Genomic DNA, 22,197 nt, shown 5'->3' on the forward strand with positions numbered 1-22,197 from the left:
CCCCCCCCAACCCATACTCGCCGTTGCTACGGGCCCCGGCTGAGCGGGCTGGGCAGCTCGCGAGGTTGCCCAGGGCGGCCATGGCCTTCCCGGCGTACCGGCCCCAGCTGTACCGCTGGCGGCGCCGCACCGCCGCGGCCGGAACGAAGGTAACGGGGCCTAACGGGCCGCGGGCTGGCGGGGAGAGCGCTAGGGGGCGCCCTGCCGGGTGAGGGGCTGTGCGCGGCCGCCACGCCCCCAACGGCTGAGGCTGATGCGGGAGCGGGGAAGCTGCGTGGGGTGTGCAGACGGGGAGGCGACCCCCGCCGGTTTTGAGGGCAGGGTGGGGCTCGGAAGAGAAATTTCGCAGGCCCTGGGGTTGGCGGGGGGCGGCTGCAGTCAACGGCCCTTCGGTCTGCGCGGCGCAGGAGCGAACGGCGCCAAACCTGGCAGCGTTGAACTCCGGTTCAAAAAAACGGTGGTTGAAACACTATTTTTATATATATATATATATTTAAATCTCGTTTCCAGACCGGGTTTGACTCAGGCAACTTGGAACACTGGATCAGAGTGAAGTAAATTTGCACAGTGACTCACTCGCGAGTACGGTGCCCTGTTGTTCCACCAAAAACTGACGGGACGCGCACAAAGCTTGCCGTTGAGCAGCGCTGTGGGTTGTATGTATGGGCAAACAGGAGACGAGATTGACCGCAAAATACCTTCTCCCTGCATCTACAACCACCGAAGCTCAAAGAAAATTAATTTTAGGGTGAACTTCCCTTTGTATTACTTCCTTGGGTAATGCTACCACCTTCGGCCTGCTGCTTAGGGCAGGTAGGAGAGCGCACTCGCACCCTCATGCAGCTTCCTCGGCCTCTCTGCAAAGGGAAGAAGTTCTGCAGAAACGTGGGCTGTCCGGGGTACAGGTGGTACATGTGAAAACACAGTGATGCATCAGGACCATTTACACCTCAGTTGAATGTGGGACAGAAATTCACTCAGATTATTTACACAGTGGCCAGCCTGGTTATGACAAATGCTGATACCAGCTTCCATTGTTGGTGGTTGCTGGGGACAAACTCGGCAAGTCTCCATTCAGCCTCCAGGGACTGGATGTTTGCATTCTCCCAGCGCGTTCTCCAATCACTGTGATTGTCACTAATTGCCAAATGAATGCTTATTAATCATTTCTAAGTCCAATTTCTCCAGTCAATCAAGAGCAGTCAGAGAAACGTGTTTCAAAATAAATCTATTTCTTATAACAGCCATACTGTCTTGTGTTACGTTCCCACTGATGTTTGCTCTCTCTGGAAGAGAAGCCTGGATATATGAAGTTTAAAAATTAATATCCAGCAATCCTTAGAAATGTTTTCCTTTCTTTAAAGAGAGTGGAGCAAGCCTCTGAGTATGCTGTCTCTGAAGCCGTTTCCCTTCAAAAATCAAGGTATCCACAGAGGCCTTGTGGTTCTGTGATGAGTTTGGAAACCGTGGAACAGCTGCAAGAGCATGATGAGGTCTGTGAGGAAGGTGAGCTGAAATAGTGCTTACTAGCGGCTGCCTAAAATTAACTCTTCTTGATCCAGTATTGTGGTTCTGGTCAGAACAGGCTCTTACAAAGCTTGAGACTAAAAGAAACAGTTCATTGTAAGATACCTTTCATCTCATGGAGAAAGGCATAAGAAGAATCAATTGCTGGAGTTCAAGGTAGATCTTAATTAGCATACCTAAGATAAGGATAAACTCTCTCCTGGAGATTTCAGGTCAAGACCAGGATGAATACTGCCCTTGAATAGACACTGTATGATCAAATACAAGTTGGTGGGCTATAAGAAACTGGATGAAATTACCTGTCATATTTTAATAGCAGGCCAGATGTGAAAATGGAGTTGCTCTGTGTAACTTTCACATCTACGAATAATTGTGTGGTTTTGCTTTGATTACCATGCAAAATTTTACTCGCTAATTAGCTAACTAAATACTCCCTTTGTAATGCCTGCAGTCACAAGTGCTTACTGAAATTCGAAAATAAAACTGCGGTACATTTGGAAAAAAAAAAAAAGAGAGCGAGATTATCTTCCATCAATGCTAGAAGTACATCTGCAGTGTAGAAAGCTGGTAGGAGAAAGGATTTTAAAAACAGAGTTAACCATTCTTTTAAGACTCTAAAGTGAGCCTTACAAAGCGGAAGGAAGACATCTCAAGAGCATCCACTTCAATACAGGAAGTCAGCTTTTTCACTTGAAATCATCAAGGGTTCAACTAATAGCACGGAATATACCTATCTGCTTACAGTGCACTGTCTGAATGCATTATACAGCATAGTGGCTCAAAAGGAGCTGTCTTTGCAATTGGTGGAAAAGTTGCTTGCTTTCCTCATGTTTCTTTATTATTTTTGTTTGCCCTTCTTTGCTAAGGTCTTGCTTTTTATTGTTACCAATCCCTCAGGATTGCTCCTAGCTCAACTGAAAGCCTTTTATCTGAAATCCATTATTAGAATACTTAATGGTATTAACTACATATAGTCCACTTTGCAAAGAAAGGTATCGTTAAGAGAAGTGCTGGAACTCTTTAACTCCAGTTACATGCAGCTCACATTTCCCCATCAAAAAAGTAACCCTTCCCCAAATGATAAGCTGTTTTTCTCTCTTCTTTCTGTTATCAGATATATTTACTTGATCCTGAGCTGGCCTGAGAGATTATAAAGGAGCACAAAAAGTGATGTGGAGGATACTAAACATTAGGTTTATGTTTTCTTCAAAAAACCCACCCCTTTTTAAGGAAGTTTTTAAAAAGGCTTTATTGCCTTAGAAATACCGGGACTCAATGGGAGCATCTTCATTTTTGTATTAGAACTAGAGATTTGGAGTAGCTGCTTCCTCCTGTCTATCGGCTGTGCGCCTTTGTAAGGGATGACTTGCACTGCAGCGGCTGCCGAGATCCCTGCTCTTTGCCCATCCTCGTTGCACAGATGACTTGGGATGGCTCAGCTTCTTGGGGGCCTGTTCCTGATACCTTGCAGTTTACAGCCCTGCATTCTGCTTCAGGAATGGCTTGGCCACCCATGCAATGAGGCCAGGTGGTTTGTTGAGGTAGCAGCCACGTTAGCTGTCTTTGCTTTTGAGTAGGAACTCTGAAAAAAGGAAGTTTTGTATTCTTCCACAGAAGAGTGGAGATGCAAATAAAGTCCACAGAAGGACTTTATACCCAGTTGTTCATTGGGCATTTGAGCTCCCTGAGGAGTACCAAATCCATCATGGGTGCATTCCTGTAGTTGCAGTCTTAATTCTGAGTACAGGTAATCCCTAGTGAAGCTTGCCACCTGGCAGATTTGTAATCTAGACTCACCAGTTGTTCCTGGAGCTGTGGTACTAGCAAAGGTGAATCTGTTCACATGAAGCAAACATTTGTCCAAACAGTGGTTCTTTTTGTATTTAACATGTGACAACCTTGGCTGTACATGTAGAAAATACTGAAATGTCTGCAAGTGCCGTGGTGAAACATATGAAAGCTATCTGAGTTATGAATTACCTCATGTGAATTCCATCTCCTTGATAAATGCTATTATAATCACATGAGTGATCTAAATGTCCACAGAATCTTGCAGGAAAAATGGGGTGGAGAAGAATTAATTTGTGAGATATATGACAGGGAAAAAGTTTGCAACCTTCTCTTCCTGGTCTTTTATAGATCAAGAAGATGAGAGCAGAACTATTAGCCTTATTCCATTTTCTGTTGCAGAGCAGCTTTCAGCCATTTTAGACTGCCTTCCCAGCCTATGATATAACTATGCCAGAGACAGAGTCTTGCTCGTTTACACTTGCCCATATATTTTCTAAGCAAGTGAAATCATCAGTCTCTTTCCTCCTGATAGCCCAAGAGCTGCTCAGTAACTGGATGAAGTCCAAACTGCAACTGGAACTTATGAGCGATGGAGAAGAGGAAGCTGACTTTGTCCTCCTGGAAAAGCCACCTGCAGCCCCTCTGAAAGATGAGTTGTTTGATGGTGAGAGCACAACAAAGCAGTTTCCATCTTCCTTTCTGAGGATGTGCTGGGGAAGGGAGCCAGGCCTTGTGGCTTGTCAAACTGAGAGGTGAAAGTTGCTTTGAAGCCAGGATAGTGGGCTCAAGAGAATCAAGACTAGAGGTGGTGATTTTTCTCCCCTAGCTCTTACAGCAGCTTACTGTAGGGCTGCACAAATGCACCTCAAAAACATTCAACGTCTCCCTTTGTAAAAGAGAAATCTTATTTCTTTGTGTACGGGTATTTGTGAGGCCTGTCAAATTTATACAGCCATTTGAGGTGCTCAGAGGCAAGGCAGTAAAAAATGGACAAAATGTTGTTACTGTTCTGGTGTGTTCAATGGGAGACTGATTAAGACTCCGGGGATAAATGGAGTGCAGTCAGTGTGTCCCCTTTCATCAGAAATGCATTCACATTCTGGCAAAGTGATCTCTTTAATTACTTTAGGCTTTGTGATCTGAGACAGAGAGGATTATTAATTTCAGACTAGTCTGAGATAATCTGAATTCCTCATTTCAGACTTGTGCAGCTATCTGGAACGTGAACTGGAAAGTTCTTCTGTCCAAAAATACCTACAGCATCTTTTGCAGAGTGAAGCTGTGAACTGTGAGATAGCAAAAGACCTTAGACTTGAAGACATCAAGGAAAAACAAAAACATGCAGATCCACGAATAATCATGGAGCTCAGGCACAAGCAGGTGAGCAGGCAAGGCAGCACAGTTAAAAGGAATAAGATGGAGCATTATAGGATTAGAGTAAATGCTCAGTGATACTTCCCCAGTATTCTCTTCCAACCTGCAATAATCTCTGACTTGGAGGCAAATACCCAAGGATACTCTTCCATAGTTTAGCTGAAATGTTACTGCATTTCTGTGTACACGTTGGCCATTCTCTGTAGCTTGCACAGTCAGTCAGCTTCCACTGCATCTGTTCAGGTTTTCCCTCTTTTTAAAAACTGACAGGAAAAGCCACCATAGCAGTCAGTTCTGAGTTTGCTCACATCAAGTAATACTGGTTTAACCTCACTCTCTTGAATTGAGTTGTTTTGCTGGTCTGAGAGCAGAACCAGTCCAATCAGTGACAGCTACGGATAGGGTTGCTTGCTTTATGTGAAAGGTGGACTGTGAACCCCCTGTCAGTGTACAATGAACCTCAAATTCTTCAGCCTTTGGTGCCTGCTTTGACTTTTGCTGATTTCCTCCTTCCCAGGTGAAAGAAAACAGAATGAGGCGTCAGAAGGCATTACAGCTTCAGAGACAAGAAAAGTTCCTGAAGAAATCAATTCTGTCTGAGGCCAAGCTCCAAGCACAGAAGGAGGACAGAAGGAAGGCGCTGAAGGCCAAGAAGGAAGAGGAGGAGATCCAGAGGGAAATGGTGAAGCTGCGAAAGGAAATGGCTGAGAAGAGGCACACCGTGGCAGAAGCATGGAGGATGTAAGAGGGAGGGGCGGGGCATGGAAAGAACCATATGAAGAACACTTCTCTTATCAGCTCCTTTTGCTAAATATAGGAGAAGTGGTGGTCCTAAAGGAAACGTCTGCTAGTCCTCTGTCTCCAAACTCTCCCCAGACATTTTATTCCTTTGTTACCAACTTCAATGGCAGAGTTTGTCATTAGTGGGAAGGTGGGCCAAAGATGCTCTTAGCCTCCCCTCAGCCATTACAGGTATGTACATTGAAACACAAAGTAGGAGTCTGTTTGCACCACTGTGCATTCTCTCCATCAACTCTGTGGCTACATCCAGCCTTGTTAGCATCAAATACAGCATGAAAGCTAATACACAAACACACACAAAAAATTAGGATGAATCGCTAGCCTGCCTGCAGTAGTGTGTGCTGAAGTCTAGCACTTACGATACTTCCTCTGTTATGAGAGAATTAAGAGCATTCTTGGCTGAGAATTCTGCAGAGACATAACTTTTGCTTCTGCGAAGCTTGGATTGTTACAGAGATGTGACTTGTAGGGATGCCATTTATTCACTTAGGCAGCACCAAGATCCTAAATCTTCCCATCCACGTGCTTTACTGAAATCTTACGATGTTCTTCTGCCTGCTATATTTTGGAAATTCTCCAGACTGTTGAATCTCTGGGACCCCAAGCCATGACAGAGCCTGTTTTCTAAGAAGGCTGAGTTAAATCAGCAACTTTCTAAGCTGGAAAGGCAATTCTCTTAGGATTGGCCAAAAAGAGAGTGAAATCTATGCTACATTACTTTCCTCATTGTATTAGATCTGTATGTTTGTTCACTTTCCAGGGAGAAGAGAAAAGAAAAAAGTCAGAAGCTGGCAATGCGGGAGGTATCTATTACTGCATCACCACCCCTGGTCCTGAAGAAAGAAGAGCAAGAAGAGGAGAAACAAAGAAAGGCTCAAGAGCTGCTGCGCAGGATTCACGCCAATAAGCAGAGAGTGAGCATCACCCTTCTTTATTTGATACTCTGAGCTACCTACCCTCAGCCAGCTTTTGCAAAACTGAAGTAAAAAGTCCTGATTACCAGAATGTTTTACTTCTTGCAAGCCCTCCTCCTGATACCAAGAGAGTAGAACAGCAAGGCAAAAGATATATTGTAAGACTAGGAGCAAGAAATTCTGAGCCTCCATCCCCAGTGTGTCTGTACCTCAACTGTACTCAGTGGGAGGTTTCACTTAGAATTGTGGAAAAGATGTGGCTCTCAGGACAGTTGCGAACATAAAGGCTTCTGCAGTTGAGAAACGGGCAGATGTACAGAGGAGGCAGTGGAGCAAGATTTGTTTTCCCATGAGGATGGAAGTATAAGAGGGGAAGTGGCACAAAAGTGCCTAAGAAGCCCTTATTGTGTGTATGAGATGATGTTTTAAAGATTGCCTTGCAGACTTTGGTGCAGGAGCAGGAAGAAGAAAGAGGAGAGAAGTGCTGAGGCCTGGGATGAATTTTGAGCTGGGTCTCCAAGAGCTGAAGTATGCCAGCACATCCACAGTAACGGGTTCCTCAAGTATCCACTCCCACTGGGTGCAATAGGATATTCTGTGATAATTGCAACAGCACTTTTGAGACAAATGTGCAGACTTCAATAATTCCTAGTGGGAACCTCTTTTTTTTACCCTTGTTATTCTAATACCATGGCTAGCTCTGGGTTAAACACCGAGTTGTATCAAATACAAGCAATTAAAGAGCGATCTTTTTGTACGCCATAATTTTATATGGGCAGTCTCAGCAAAGGGAATAAATTTCCCTGAGTGCAGGTATGAATGCCATCCATCACATAATGTTTTTAATTAATAGATCAGTCATCATCATTAATGTCTACTTACCTTCAACTAGATTTTTTTTTTTTTTTAATAGAAGAATCTCATAGCTTTTATGGTGATTCTCCCCATGGCTCACTTCATCTCCGTGCCTGTTGGATTTGAGCCTGGCTATTGTATAGGAATGCACAACCTCTCTCCAGCACAATCTAAGCTATGAAGAAAAGCCTGAATGAAACCGCAGAACAATTTAGGGCTGGCATAATGTGAGAAGCCATGGCTTAGCTGAGCTAAGCAATAGTGACACTTTGATTATTTTTCTAAAGCAGAAAGAAGTAGCTAATGCACTGACATTTTGTCCTTTTTGTAAGTCTCCATTTGGAGATTTCAGTGACTGAGAGGAATGCAATTAAAACAAGGCATTATGAGAAAAGGGGAACAGCCGAGTCCTGTGGGTTGACCCACTTGGAGGATCAAAATGAACAGTGTCTGCAATGACAGGGCTGGAATTATAGGGTAGACTAGATAGCAAATGGCTGTTCTGTACAATGTATATCACTCCCGGAGGCAGCAAGTCTCATTACACAATAGGGGAAAGGTTTGGCTTCCTACTGGAAGAAGGGTGAGCTTAGGTCGTGTCATAAATTCATGCTAGGAAGTGTCTTGATTTTTGTCTAAGTGAAAATAAAGAAAACAAGTGGTTCATGGAGATATTTGTGAACTGCTCTCCACAGAAGTGTTCTTAGCTGTAGCATTTAGTCATTTTCTAGATTTTGAAACGTCTTCCATGTCTCTAGAAATTCTATGTTCTTCACCCATTTTATTCCTTTTACATGTGGTCAACTAAGTGTGTTTCACTCAAAAGCATAGAGCCCCATGATGTTATCTTTCTAGTCTCTTTCTGCTTTTTGTAGAAGTCCTGCATATGGTCTGCATTATTTTTTTTTTATCCCTCAAGGTAATTGTGGAAAGTAGGGATTCTAAGAAGAATCTCAAAAAGGAAAGTCAGATACGGAGAGGATCAGCCTTTGTGTGATGGGCAATATCTTGTTCATTGTTTTTATGAAACTCTTCCATGCAGTGCATGCAACGACATTTCTCTGCTTGGCTGAAAGTGATTCTGGAGCACAGAATTAAAATGGAAAAAGCCAGAGCCTTTGCTGACTGGAAATGCCAACTGAAGGCCCTGCGAGCCTGGAGGAACTACACTTGGGCCCAGAAAGTAGAGCAGGAGACACAGCAATTGGAACTTCATCTCCAGGATCAAAACAGGTAGTGATGCTACACTGTGGAATCCTTCGTACTGTGACAGTACTTGGGCAGTGCGGTGATCAGGGACTGTACAAGGGGCTTGCCAGTTATCCAGCTGGAGGAAAGCAGTAGCTTTTTGACAAAACTGTTATATTGCCTGCAGTCTGCCAGAGCGTTGTGGCACAAATGAAAAGGAGGACAGAGATAAACAAGAGCTTTAGCACTTTCCAGCAAGCCTGCATCTCACTCTCTCTGTAGGTATCTTTCCTGGAAGTCTCACCCTGCCTTGCTCTGGACCGCAGAGAATATGAGGTGCCATATTTATTCCTGATTAGTGTAGTTATTTCCTATTTCAGCAGTAGTATAGCAGAGATCATTTTGGCCAGTGCTTTTCATTAGGGAGGCTGTTGGATGAATTCCCTATCAGCCAGATAAAATTTTGCTTTTTGCAGGTGTCTGGCAGGCTGTGTGGTGAGGTACTGCCGCTTCCCCTTACGCAGCTGGCAAGGGAATGGGATACCTCTTTTCCATCTATCCTGCAGCCCAAGGGCGACATAGGAAATTGCAAAGTGTGAACTAGGGAAACCCACCTCAAAGTAATGGGCATCCTTTCTGCCCTCCCGCTCCTCCTTGAAGAAACACTGTACAACTTTGGAGGGCCTTCAGAGTTAAGTGACAAAAAGACTCAGGAAGTTATGGGGCCTCGTGCCATGGCCTGGAATGCTGTACTTGATGTAATTGTTTCAGGCAGGCCTGGGCAGAAGCCTCACTCCTATCATAACACAAGTGCTTTCTCATTCAGGAAAAACCAACTGTCTGTGCAGCATAACCAGCGACGGCTTTTGCGCTGCTGCTTCCTGGCGTGGCGGCGCTGGAGCCAAGCAGAGACAGAAAAGCGGAAGCTGCAGATCAAGAGGGAGGAGACAAAGAGAAAGATGGCAGAGCTGCTGGAGGCAGTGTCACTGGGGAAGGGTGGTATGGACAGGCCACTGGAGGTTAACAAGCCTGGGACAGCAGAAATAAACCATCATCAAGATTTGCAGCAGGAGAAGGTAAATCCTTCCCATGTAGTTTTGTCTATTAGCATCTCAGTACTCGTGCAAAGTACTACTACTGTGCAATCTGAAATAAGGAGTGCATTGTCCGGAGGAAGGCTTTTTTTCCCCAAGGTGACCCCCAAATACCTGCCTGAACCTGTTCATGGGAGAAGTCTTTAAGAGTCAGAGGCAAACGTGAAGGACAATGTATGAGTTTTAAAAATAATCTCTGATGCTGACAGAGAATAACCTTCTTGTACTGTGAGTTGCAATGAGCGTCCCACCCCCGGATCACTTTTGCTGAGAGATTAGTTTCATCTTTGATGCCTGCTTAGACTGAAAAAGAATAATGCTTGACTGCATGACAAGAGATTTTGTAATGCCAGTGCAGCTCTCTGGCTTTTAAGCGTGGGGGAAAAAGGTTGTCGCTGGCTGTTTCAGAATAATGCACATCACAAGGAGATAGGAGAGTAGAATCAGAGGCTGCTTCCTTAAATTCTCATTTGTCAGGTCAGAGCCTGCCCTGCCTTTCTGTCTATAAAACCTATACCACAGCAGTGTCCCGATCCCAGCATGAGAGCTCCCTCACACATATTACAGGTCAAGTTTTTCGTTTGCTTAAGTGTCAGAAAAAGTTGATTTCCTATGGTGCTTGTATCATCCTAGTAGGCCCATATTTTTCTTCTCATGCACTGGTAAAATTTATGCTGGAAGGATGAGACTGAAATTGTCTGACCTAGGAATCAGAAGGCAGACCTTAACCTTTGATTCCTCTTCAGAGAAAGACCATGTGTTAGAAAAAGGTGCAGCCTCATTCCCCACTGTGCACTAGTTTCATACTAATACTTATTAAAGCTGGAGAAGAGGCATGAGGAAGCAGCACCTTGTAGACTTCTCTTCCATCTGAAAAGGGACTATCCAGTAGATCAGCCATATAGATCACTTCAACAACTGTTTTTTCCTTTATTCTCCAGCTGAGCGCTGAGTGGGGACAACATAGTCCAAAAGGGAGTGTGCTAACCCCTGAGAGATGAGCTGTCCTGAGCTGTGCTCCCTAACAAAATAGGATATATTCCTGCCAGAGCTCTTGCCTAATCAGGATTTCTTCCTCCCATTGAAAAGGGACACAGCTCCGTAACAGTTCTTTCCCACAGCCTGCCATTTTGTGCATAACAGGGCCTCTCTGCCCTGGCTAGAAGCTGGATAAAGATTGTGTAGCTGAGATTACCCTACTTCTCAGGCGTCTCACTAGATTTGCATTAAAGAAACACTGTGTAGCAAGGGCAGAAGAGTGCTTGGTTTTAATCAATGCCAAAGTTTCCTAATTTTTTTTTTTTTTTCCCCTAGCCAACTGAAACTTGCCTCATACAGAAAGAACCTGACCAGGTCAGAGACCACTCATGTTGGGATGCTGCTCACACATCGTATTCTTACAGAAAACTCAAATTTGCCTGGGAGATCACCCTAAAACACACAGCCCCGAGTGCCCAGGACCAGGCTGTGTACAGGAATGAAATACCCACTCTCCTTCAGCAGTTTCAGGCACCTGGTCCCAAGACAGCTCCTGCTTATGGTAGCCGTTTTGAGCACCGTCATGCCTTCCAGCAACGTCTAATTGAGGAGCAGAGGCAGCAGCTTCAGAAACAGCAAGACCTGATCCTTAAACTGCAGGAAGATCAGAGGCTGAGCAGAGCTAAAGGAGAGGCAGCACAAGCCACAGTTGTAACCCAGGCACTTAACAACCCTGCTTCACAAACCTGGGAGGAAAACCCAAAGAGGGCAAGACAATCCAAATGCAAGAATACAACCTATTTGAGGTATATGCCCATGATAAAGCAGGCTCAATTAGACAGCATGTCTCATTCCTACTCAAGTTGAGCCAGAATTTGCCAGGCACGCTTCAGTCATGCTAGCGTTCTCTGCTCTTCCTCTCATCTGTGACTTAGCCTCGAGGGTAGTATGAGGCTGGCCACAGTTCTCTGTCCTTCTGCCTTTTTGCAGTGGCTCAACACCATGTGATCCATACAGGATCCACTTAGAAACAGGAACACTAGATTGTCACACATAGTATCAGCAGGGATTTAATTAGGAAAAGAGAGTGTCATCCTCAGTATTTCAAAACATGCAGCAGCCTTAGGTACTCAGTTCCTTTGGAAAGGATGCATCATTAATCCCATTTCAAGCAGAAGAAGGGTGTATCAGGGATTCAGAATTAAAATGCAGCACAATGGCAAACAGAAACGATAAGGCATGTTTCTCAACCATAGCTGGTAGGTGTGAGACATCGTTTGACCACATTCATTGATGATTTTCTTTACTCTTTCCTTTCATAGTCCACCTGTTTCTCATGGGCCAGAAAACACAAGGGCAGCGATGCAAGGCAGGAGGCCCTCCAGCCAGCTGACCTCAGCTCATCCCATAGTGAAAGGTATTGTTCTAGATAGCAAAGGCCACTCCAGACCACTTTTCTCAACAGCTTGTCTCGAAACTTGTCTTTATTTGCCTCAGCCTTGCTGGCTGATGACAGTATGCAAGTAAAATTCAGCACTCTCTTTCCCAGCCTGACCAGTGCTGTGAGAGGGTAAGTTGTTCTCATGGCAAGTCAGGCATCTGTAAACCTGGGCCACTGCAAGCCCCTTAAGACCGTGCCTAGTAGCAGTGGTAGCAGTTACTCCTAACACTTGTGATTCTTTCCGGTGGGACAAGACTCAGAGCAGCTCTACAGCGGTTTTTTTTGCTGTCAGTTTTATTGCCTTCATTGTGCATCCAAGTAACACTTAAACTGACCAGTCATTTTCGTCTAACTTTGAAGTACTGAGATATCAAAGGGAATTAAGTGCCTACCCAGCATTTTGTGAGACAACAGTAGCTAGGCTGGAGAAGGAGCTCCAGATTCCTGCCTTCTGTGAGATACCTCCCCTTCTCTGGCCATGCTGGAACAGCATATATATGTTAAACATGCAGCACAGCATTTTCAGGCAGTAAATTGAGATCGGGTTCTGTTATATCCCTAGGTCAAGTTTTTCCATATCAACTGGGGGATGGTCATAGTCTGCATGAAAGGCTGTCTGGAATATGATCATTGTGATGTTTTAACAGTTTTAGGATCACCAGAGCTTTTTGGCCATGATAGCTTGGTATTAATAGTTGCTTTTCATTAACTATGTTCAGCTCCAGTGCTCCCTAGTCCAAACCATCACTCACTGTGATTTATCTGAACTCTGTACAGCTTAGGTTCAGTAAGCGTATTTTCAGAACATTCAAGTGCTTTTTTTGAAGATCTCCCAAAAATTCAGTGAATAAGTTATCACTGGACGATTTTCCCTTGCCATAGAACCTTGGGATGTCTGGGAGAAGAAAAGAACCTGAGGAAGCCTATTGTGGTCAAAACACTTAAATGGCCCTCAGTTATTGATTGCTCCAGCCTGTGCTTCATTTGCAACTTCAGGAGAAGTAAGCACGGGCTCTCAACTCCACTGCATATTCTGTGTGATTGCGTCAGCACTGTTAACACCTTCACTGATAGCCAGCAAGAGCACCACATTGCAATTTATCGCACAAAAGAAGCATTAAGCAGTAGTTTCTCACTAATGAGACTGAATACCTCCATGTCACTGTGGCAGGAATGCTTTCCATCATGAAGTTGCTTTTTAAATACGCAACTGGAGCTTACTGGAGACCTCATAGCAAATGCTGCTAAATCAGGTGCCCTGAGCCTCAGCACTCAACCAGGGAAGACAGGGATAAAACCTCTGGATACAGTTCCTTTCATAACTGAGCCTCATGGCTGTGCCTGTAAACCAAGTAGGGTGGAGTGAATCTAACTGCAGTAGTCCTGAGTCATCTTTAAATGTTTATGGGTTCCTCGTTCATGACACTGCCAGCCATAAGAGGCAGCAAAAAGCAAGTCCCCTTGTGCTAGCATTGCCAGGTCAACGGGGGCCTGACAGTAGAGAGAAGTGGTCATCCTTATTCACTGAAGTTCTGCCATTAACGTATAGCTCATTTTCACTAAGCCTTACGTCCTCCTGTTTTAATTTCTGTAGCTATGGAGGAGAGAGCAACTCAGCGGGCAGAACGGAGGAGGAAACTAGAAGAAGCCAAACAACAAAGAGAGGAGGAGAAACAGGTAAGGAAAGTAGAAAATTAATCAAAGTGATGCCATTCCAGCTACAAGAAATGCTGTTTTAACTCCAGAGCCAGGGACCAAAAAAAGGCCTTTTATCCAAAATAAGAGTTTTATAGCTTGTGAGACAGTGAATGTCCAGCACACATCAAAAGAAGAAGTTACTGCTGCATTTGCATATGGTGATGGCACTAGCCCTGCCATATCACAGGCAGATACTTCATGTTGATGCAGGTGGAATTCTAGAAGCAGCCTCCCTTACCACCCCATCACTACCCGTTTCACACCTATCTCATGACTGTAACTGTCCTTGCTGAGGATGGGAAGGGTGGATGTGCATGCAGAGATCCACTTGATTGGACCTGGGAATGGTGGGTTTCCCCTTTGCTGTCTTTCCTGTCTGGTCACGTGCAGCTTGGGGATGTGCAGTTTGACCTAGTAAAAATATTACATCTTTCTAGCAAATCTCTGCTGAAGAGAGAAGATACTGACAATATTTGCATAGTTGATATACAAATTCTGTGATACGCATCTAACAAAAGAGCTTTCTTGGCTTCAGGGCATTAAGCTGTCACTGAAAACATTGATAGTAAGTTGCATTAGGATTAGAAAGCTCAGAACTGGGGTCCTAAAACAACCAGCATGTCTTCCTTCTCCAAGCAAGAGAGATGCACGTACATATGCAGGAGGCTGAAACGAGCCGAAGAGAACACTTTAACCATAGAGTAGGCAGACAAGCGTCAAGTTAGGTTTCCTCAGCTGCAGTTGCCATGATCTTAGAGATCAGGAAGCACAGTCATAGTAATCATGCATTATGGCTGGTGTGGGTTTTAGGCCTTTTATGCATACACTAAGAGCAAAAGCTTTTTGAAATGCAAGTGGAGTTGGGTTTGCAAGGGAAGCAGATGAGCATTCAGAGAAGGATGTTGTGCCCAGTATGATCAGTACTGAAGTAAGACAACTTCTCTGATCTTCAGCGTTTGGGGAAAAAAATGTTTGGGTACCTGTAATGCTGCTTTGCATGTAAAAGTAAAACTTAAGAGCAGAGCCCAGGGATTCAGAACTGACTTCAGCAATCAGCTTATCAATAAATAACTTAGTGTACAGTTTAAATGTTTTAGAGGAAGAATGAGCAAATATTATAACTTAGAGCAAAGAAAGAGATACATACATATATATATATATAAATATATATATGTAGTAGAAAGAACAGTCTCCTTCTCCCTTCAACATTTCATTGATCAGCACAGATCATGTCTGGTATGTGACAAAGTCTGCTTCCTTCTGAAGTTTCAGGTGCTGGTCAATACTAGAGGAATACTGGGAAAGCTTAGAGGTTTGTGTTCTCTGAAAAGGTCACATGTGCCAAATTAAGTTTTACCTTCCTCCATTTTCTCCATTCCAAGGCCCAGCTGAAGGCTGAAGAGGAAGCTCGACAGAGGAAGGAGGCTGAGGAAAAGGAAGCTCAGCAGGAAAAACGACGGGAGGAGAGAAGGCAGCAGAAGCTGGTGACCAAACACCTCACCTGTTTGCCCCCCATTTAGCCGGGATAGGGAATAAGAGCCATTACCCACTAGCGCTCACTCAGCAGCCAGAGTAATATGAACTGAAAGTCTTCATTAGTAGAGCAGAGTTCCACAGCACAGCACCCGCTGTATAGACCCACCACCTTGCCCTTTTTTGGCAATGTTAAGGGAAGGGCTGTGAACCAAACACTCTATGAAGCATATGCTGCCTCTGACTCATCAGCAGGACTAGAGGTCTCAGCTAGTGGACCTTCACTGCTGAGGTATAGCCACATAAGCCCCCACAGTTGCAACATGTTCAGCCTACTTTCAGACTGTTCCTTCTCCTTGTATTCCCCTCGGGCATACACAATGATACCAGTCACAAACACATGATTTACAAGTAAACAAGCCTGACAGATATATCAAGGGCAACTTTCCACCTGAAGAAGAGAAGCATCCTCTCCTTGGAGCTAGCCTAGGAATAGCGTCACTTCATTATTGTTACTTGGAAGTGAACTGTCCTAATAAACCAACTAGCACATTTTAAATCCTACAGGAATTTGACCTACAAATACTGTTCTACTTGGATTGAGTGGTTTAGGATATTTGACCTTCATCCCTGAGTCTCAGTCAAAAGTAATATTTTCAGTTATGTAATACCCACATCCCTCTCCTACTTATTTAGGCTAGATTAAGTGAAAAGACCCATGCGTAAACTCAGAATCATTTTTGGACATGTTTTCAGTCCAGTTTTATAAACATAGAAAGCTGCCCTCCTCAAGCTCACCAAAGCACCCCTCCCCACATTGATGAAGGCCCATCAAAAGGAGGTTCCTGCTATGTCAGCACTGCTAGTAGCCACAGATTATACATCTGCTACAGTGATACCAAACTGCAGTGCTGAAGGAAGGCCACATGCTGATACACGGCCCAAGGAAGTGTCCAGGAATAGTGTCATCTTCCATGAGGATTTTCAAAACAGTTTGCTCTGCTTTCTACCACAGATTCTAGTACACGGGTGTCATGTCTGGTCTGCACTGCTAAAGTTGATGCAGATCCCTATTTCCTGTCAGGTCAGGACCTCCAGCTCCAATATGACAATCTGTTGTCATTGCTTAACTTCCTTTTAATCCAGAGTGAATTAAAGCTACTGCTCTTTGTATTGTAGAAAGAGCTGGAGAGGCAGAGGAGGCTGGAGAAAGAGCAGCAGCTCCAGAAAAAGGCCAGAGATCACTATGAGAAGGTCCTGCTCAGAAAGCTGGGAATGGTGCCATGGAAAAGGCTGAGGGAGCAAGCCAAGGAAAACCTGGTGGTAAGTGCTGAGGATAAAGGCAGGGACTGGCGCTGTGGCAGGAAGGGAAAAAGAATGGAGGCAGCACTTAGCAGAAACCTTAATAGGCTCTTAGGCCAGGTAGAGAAGGAAAAAGCAAAATTCTCCCTGCACACCGTGACCTAAATCAGCCCCTCTGACAATAATCATGAAAGGTCATCAAAAACCCACAAGGGAGGCATCCTAATTTATAGCTGATTAAACAGGAACCAAAAGGAAAGAGAAAGAAATAAATTTCAGTCTAATGAGAACTCATGTTTTGTTAGCCTCCACTTGTCTGCAGTACTAACCACCACATGATTTGATGCCAATAAGACAGTGGGAGTTAGTTCAGTATGATACAGCCAAAAAAATAACTTGAAGTTATATGACATGAGCCTGTCAGTTCTCTTGCTCCATAGCAAAGCTAATCAGTAAGACACTGCCAAGCCACTGTAGTTATAGTAGTTACCCCAGCCCATCACCAGGGCTTTCCCTCTCTCCGAAGGTGCAGCGTTGGCCACTGCTAGAGGTAGGACACCACAGGTGAAAATGTAGCGATTTGTTCTGGCCTGGACATGCCTTCAGTGCAGAGTAGCAAGTGGTAGCTTCTGAGACCGTAACACATAAATATTGCTAATGAAACATTTCCGTATATGACTGCATTAGCATGCCTTATCAGGGCTGGACTAGTAACACTCAACCGTATCTGGAAGGTTTAGCCAGAGCCCTGGGCTAAGATGGCAAGCTTCCATTGAAGTCACTGGAACTACAGCTACTTACAGTGCTCAATCGAATGCACACAGGCCTCTGGCCTGGAAGAAGTAGAGGGATAGCAGCTGCTCCGTAAGTCCACTCTGCTGGTCAGCGTTACGGACAGGGTTGGACTAAACTGTTACAGGCCATGCCTCGGCTCCATTCACAATAGGTTAAACTGAGCATCTAATTCAAAACTATATTCTCTAGAAGTGACACAGCAGTGGCCTGATAGAGACTGATCTTGTTCCTTATGCTGAGCCCTCTTTGTGGGAACCTACCCTACAAGTTATTCCAGCTGTCAGACATCTGCATTTTGGGGGCCCCAAAAAGCTGAGGCAATTTTCTAGTGTACCCAGTTCTCTGTTGCTTTGTGTTTATATAGTCACTAGTGCAAGTAAGTAGCTGCTGTCTCTGCTGTCTTTACTCAGGTGGCACAAAGGCACCACTGCTTGGGCCTGCAGAGGAAATGCCTGATGGCTTGGCTCCAGTACACCCAGGGGAGCCTCATGGAGAAGGTGTCTCAGGCTGAGGACTTCTATTCCCATATGTTGCTGAGACGGGGCTTCAGGAACTGGCTAAAGGTCTGCCTGCACCCCAGGGGAGAAATGAGCTAGCTGCTGCTCTGCTTTCCCCTCACCACAGTGCCACTTCACACACCTGCAGCCCAACCTTTGCTGAGTTACACTGTACCCATTCCAGCAACATCATTCCTTTCTTCAGAGACCTTCTTTCTGCTCTCCATCATCCTCTTCCACTGAGGACACTCTCCTGTGTAATGTTCCCCACTCACTCACCCTGTTCCCTGCTGATTGTCCTCCATTCCTGTCCCCATTACCCTTCACTTTCAGAATCTCAGCACTGCTCTATTTCTGCTTATTGAGCTGGAGATTCGGAGGAAGAAGCCATTCTCACCTCTTTCTCGGTCCTCCTTCCCTAGTACAAGGATTATCTCTCCGCTCAGGAGGAGAAAGCAAGTACCCTCCATGCAGCTTGCCTGATGAGGAAGTACTTCTGGGCATGGTTTGATCTAATAATGGAGGAAAAGAGTACCTTATGGGAGAAGCTGAAGATTGCTACTGACCACAGTAACAAGTAAGTGCATTCCCTTGCCAGCAGTTCTTTACTTGGGTTTAATATACCCTATAGATTATTTTAGGGACTACTTTTGACAGGTCAATTATTTGCTCCCCAAGAACATGTGAAACAGGTTCTTTACTGTTGATATGTGATATCCACAGACAATGTCCGCAGAAGTTTGTGGTAAGAATTTTCCAGGCAGCCTGGAAAAGGAAATTTAGTGGTACCCTTCATAGGACTTTTAAATCTGCTGAAGGAGAATACAGTGAAAGCAGGTAAGTGGCTAAAACGTTCTAAGCTGATCAGCAGATCTGGCCATGCAGCTTCTGCTAAAAGCTGCCATAGGAAAATCTTTAAGTACAATTATAGCAAGCCAAATGATTGTGCAGGAATTACACTGTATTGTTTTGTCCACAGCAGAGGATTTAGTTCACAAATCCAAAGCTGATCAACTGGAAACCCTACTTAAGGAATCTTTCAGTTTATGCCATTGTCAGCTTGATGCGGCAGTGAGAACTACAGCAGACAGTTCTATCAAACACGACTGGAGCTGGACGCACCCAGTTCATTCATTTTTCCATAACTACATTAGCTGTGTGTTTTAACAGGAACAAAAAAAGAGAAGCATGTTCACCTACCTCACCATGAAAGCATGTCAGCTGCATGCAGTCGTGAATAGGCTGCACCTGTGCATAGCCCAAACAGGATCCACAGCACCCTGGATCCACAGCACCTTTTATGTGGTAGAGGGAACTTGTTCTAGCTGCTCTGTCAGTAAGGTCAAAACAGTGCGTGATTTAACCCAACAAGCCAGCAAACTGGAGGAACCAGGGAAAATTCAGACTCAGGAAGAGACTGGATTTATTCTACCTATGACCTCATATTAGGAGCATAATCACCTCTCGTTCGTCATTGCCTCTTCCCCCACTGACTTGCAAAAGGCAGTTCAGACCTTGACACAGCAAACTTATTTAGAAAGGACTGTGCTCCCTATTGCACATATAGGAACCCAGGGCACGGGGCAAGGCACCTTTGGTGGGGTGATTAAGATCAGGTAAGAATTGGAGCCCAGCTGCCTGCGCTTCCAAGTGGTTGGTCTGGACTAAAAAAGCGTGCATTTTTCCTGAAGAAATTGCTTACAGAGACCCTGTTTATTCTTCAGGAAACATCTTTCATCTTCAGTGTGCTAAGCAAACACCAGCTAATGAATCCTGTCAGAGGGAGGAGCAAAATTCTTGGGGGAGAGGAATAGATAAGGGCAAGATATTATTTTTCCCAGGGATGATTGACATATTAATAGAGTGGTCTGCATGCAGATGTTTAACATGTCACAGCCCTGACTAGCAGCAGAAAGGACAAATCCCACAGGGAGTTCCCCCCTCAAATAGAAATAGTCTTTTGATTACCTGTTATGTTATGCACACATCTGCATGTTGTCACTTTGTTCTTTGTGTTCCAAATTTCTTCAAGGAGACTCATGCTGAATGCACTCAAGGCATGGAGGCAGTACCCGTTACTGATGAAAAAGGAGAGAGAGAGAGAGGAAAGGAGAAACCAGCTGCGCAGGAGAGTAGCTGAAATTCTTCCCGACTTCCAGACATGACAGAAGACAGTCAAAGGAGACTGGGAAAGGGGACAAAAAGCCTGATTCTGTTCCGTGCTGTTTTCCTACTGACTGAAACAAATGCAAGGGGAAGCCCTGTCCAGTGCAAAGGGTCTTAAAGTCAAAGGAAGCTCCCTGGGGCCACTGCTGTCGTAAACTAAGCATGTGTGGAAACTCCTCAGACAGTTTCACTTTGCACTTCAGAGGCTTATTCCCCACAAGGTCCTCCTCATGTGAAGTCTCAATAGGGACGTCTTGGCTGGTGGCAGTGTGACCTAGGTAACCAAAGCCTAGCACAGGGTGTGTTTCAGGCCAAGACCATTTCTACACACAGAGCTGCAGCACCGACACGACTCCTCCATCATAGGAAGCACAGAACTGAACTGCACCTATTTTTCGAAGCAGTAACTTGGTGTTTTTCTGTTGCCAGCACTCTGTAGGGTGACACAGCTTGATCAGAGAGCAAACAGACCTGACTGTCAGCTGACCCCCACTAACCACCACTGTGAACTTGGCCACCCAGAGCACAGTTTCTATCAACTGTGCCAGGAAAGTTTGGATGGGAGGAGAAGAGGGAAGAGCTATTTATGCAAATTGTATTTGCTGACAGTCCAGATCACAGCATCACATATGGACAATCTAAAACCTGGATTCTTTTTCAAGGGACCACCTAGCTTGCAGCACTGGCCAGCTCACAAGCACAGTGCTTTGATTTTGGTGGCAAGCAGTGATTCCAAGTTTATGAGCCTCTATCTTATAATTTTAAACATTTTCCGAGCTGGTTAACTGTAGCATTTAAGGAGGTATTGTGCAAGTCTGTCTGGGTCTTTTCACTTGATCCAGCACTTTGCCTTTTTCTTGGATTTTTATTTTTTCCAGACTATATTTTTACATAAGCTAAAGCTGACATGATTAAAATGAAAGTTTCTTATCACTGTTTAGCCTATAACATAGTGCAAATAGGGTAATGCCGTTAAGGTATGGTGTGTCTTGTCTTAGCAACAGCATAAGGCAGGAATCTGGAATTGCTTCTCCCTCACAACAATACAGGCAAAGTTGTCTCCAGAAGCATTTGGCAGTACAGGGAGCACTTGGGTAATGCCAGGAAGACAACTGTTTACTGTTATCCATTGTATTGGATAATTTTTGATTCCTGTATACGCATTGAAAGTTTCCAATAAACCCAAATCTGAAATGAGCACAGCCGAGTTGTTGAGGCAAATGTGTTGGAAGCCAAGGGAATGGCACTAGACGGAAGTCCATGGTGAGGGACCTAGAGCAGCATGAAGTACTGCCCATGAAGTAGCATAGGAGAGGTCAGGCACATAGGTGCAGCAGCAGGCTCCAGAGCTTTAGCACTGGGAGTTTTCCATGTGGAGAGCTCACAGGGATGTAGTCAGAGAGCCTCCCTGCCCACACAAGCCAGGCTATCGAGCAGGCTCTCGGTGCAGGTATGAAGACGATCGTCACTCTCGGGTTACTTCCCACAGCCATCCTCTACAACACATGGACATTTACCAGCTCCCAAAGGCTGTCTGCAGACCTGACCACCAGGAGGTCAGATGAGCGCATTATCCAAGCGCAGGGAGCTGAAGGTGCCTGCATGGTGTGTGGGCGAGTACAGACCATCTGGCTGCATTAATGGCAGATTGTGAGAGGAAGCGACAAGCTGAGAGAGGGCTGAATAACTTGTCTTGCAAAGAAGAACAAGCACTGCAAAGGGTAGCAGCTTTTGCAGAGGACTGAGCCAAAGGAGTGAGGAGCAGAGCTGGGGGCTGAACTACCAAACTAATGCCCCAGTGCAGCTAGTAGCTACACTTGGTGCTAATAGCAGCAACCTGTGGCAACAGAGCAGCAGTAGTCCACTTTCTTGTCATACATGCTCTCCCCTCGGAAACCTCTCCCATGCAGTGCCTAACAAGCTGCTGGAACACCTCCAAACCAGCCCTTATGCTCCCATGTTAGTGGTGGCCTTTTCCTAAGCAGAATTTCTCCTTACTGGAGCTTCGCAATGAACACAGCAGGGAGAGTCTCCAGCCCACCCTCCCTCTGGATTCAGGGCATAAGGAGGATAGTGACCCAGAGAACACGCACTTTCTCAGCTAGAGAGAAGGCAGCATTACAGCAGCCAGAGACAGGACACCCTGCAGCTGTAAGGGAAGTAGCAGGAGTGTGGCGCAGTAGAGTGGATGAGCCCACATGCAGCCTGGTCTTGACCCCAGCAACAGGCTGAGCAGGAACTGAATCTACATCTCTCACAGCTAAAAGGGTAAACCCAAACCACTGGCTACTCAGGGGTGCATC

The 22,197-nt window shown here is 45.1% G+C and overlaps 1 protein-coding gene across 4 annotated transcripts; it reads left to right on the plus strand.

Annotated features, from left to right (window-relative positions):
* The first annotated feature begins 20 nt into the window (after positions 1 to 20).
* CCDC191 (coiled-coil domain containing 191) lies at positions 21 to 21,096 on the plus strand. 4 transcript variants are annotated; one of them, XM_086761217.1, is made up of 16 exons: positions 21 to 149; positions 1,365 to 1,506; positions 3,851 to 3,982; positions 4,520 to 4,698; positions 5,210 to 5,433; positions 6,254 to 6,407; positions 8,305 to 8,495; positions 9,277 to 9,526; positions 10,859 to 11,328; positions 11,845 to 11,939; positions 13,558 to 13,640; positions 15,044 to 15,145; positions 16,314 to 16,457; positions 17,642 to 17,794; positions 18,151 to 18,305; positions 19,761 to 21,096. In XM_086761217.1, exons 1-16 carry the CDS (start codon positions 81 to 83, stop codon positions 19,891 to 19,893), a joined length of 2,676 nt encoding a protein of 891 aa, XP_086617343.1. In that variant the 5' UTR covers positions 21 to 80; the 3' UTR covers positions 19,894 to 21,096. The 4 variants fall into 4 exon arrangements, with proteins under 4 accessions (XP_086617343.1, XP_086617360.1, XP_086617368.1 ...); XM_086761234.1 differs by having other exon boundaries at positions 44 to 149; positions 1,424 to 1,493; XM_086761242.1 differs by having other exon boundaries at positions 50 to 149; positions 1,424 to 1,506.
* Positions 21,097 to 22,197: the final 1,101 nt, after the last annotated feature.

The sequence above is a fragment of the Chlamydotis macqueenii genome, chromosome 1 (assembly GCF_036417535.1).
Source record: "Chlamydotis macqueenii isolate bChlMac1 chromosome 1, bChlMac1.mat, whole genome shotgun sequence".
NCBI classification, from domain to species: domain Eukaryota; kingdom Metazoa; phylum Chordata; class Aves; order Otidiformes; family Otididae; genus Chlamydotis; species Chlamydotis macqueenii.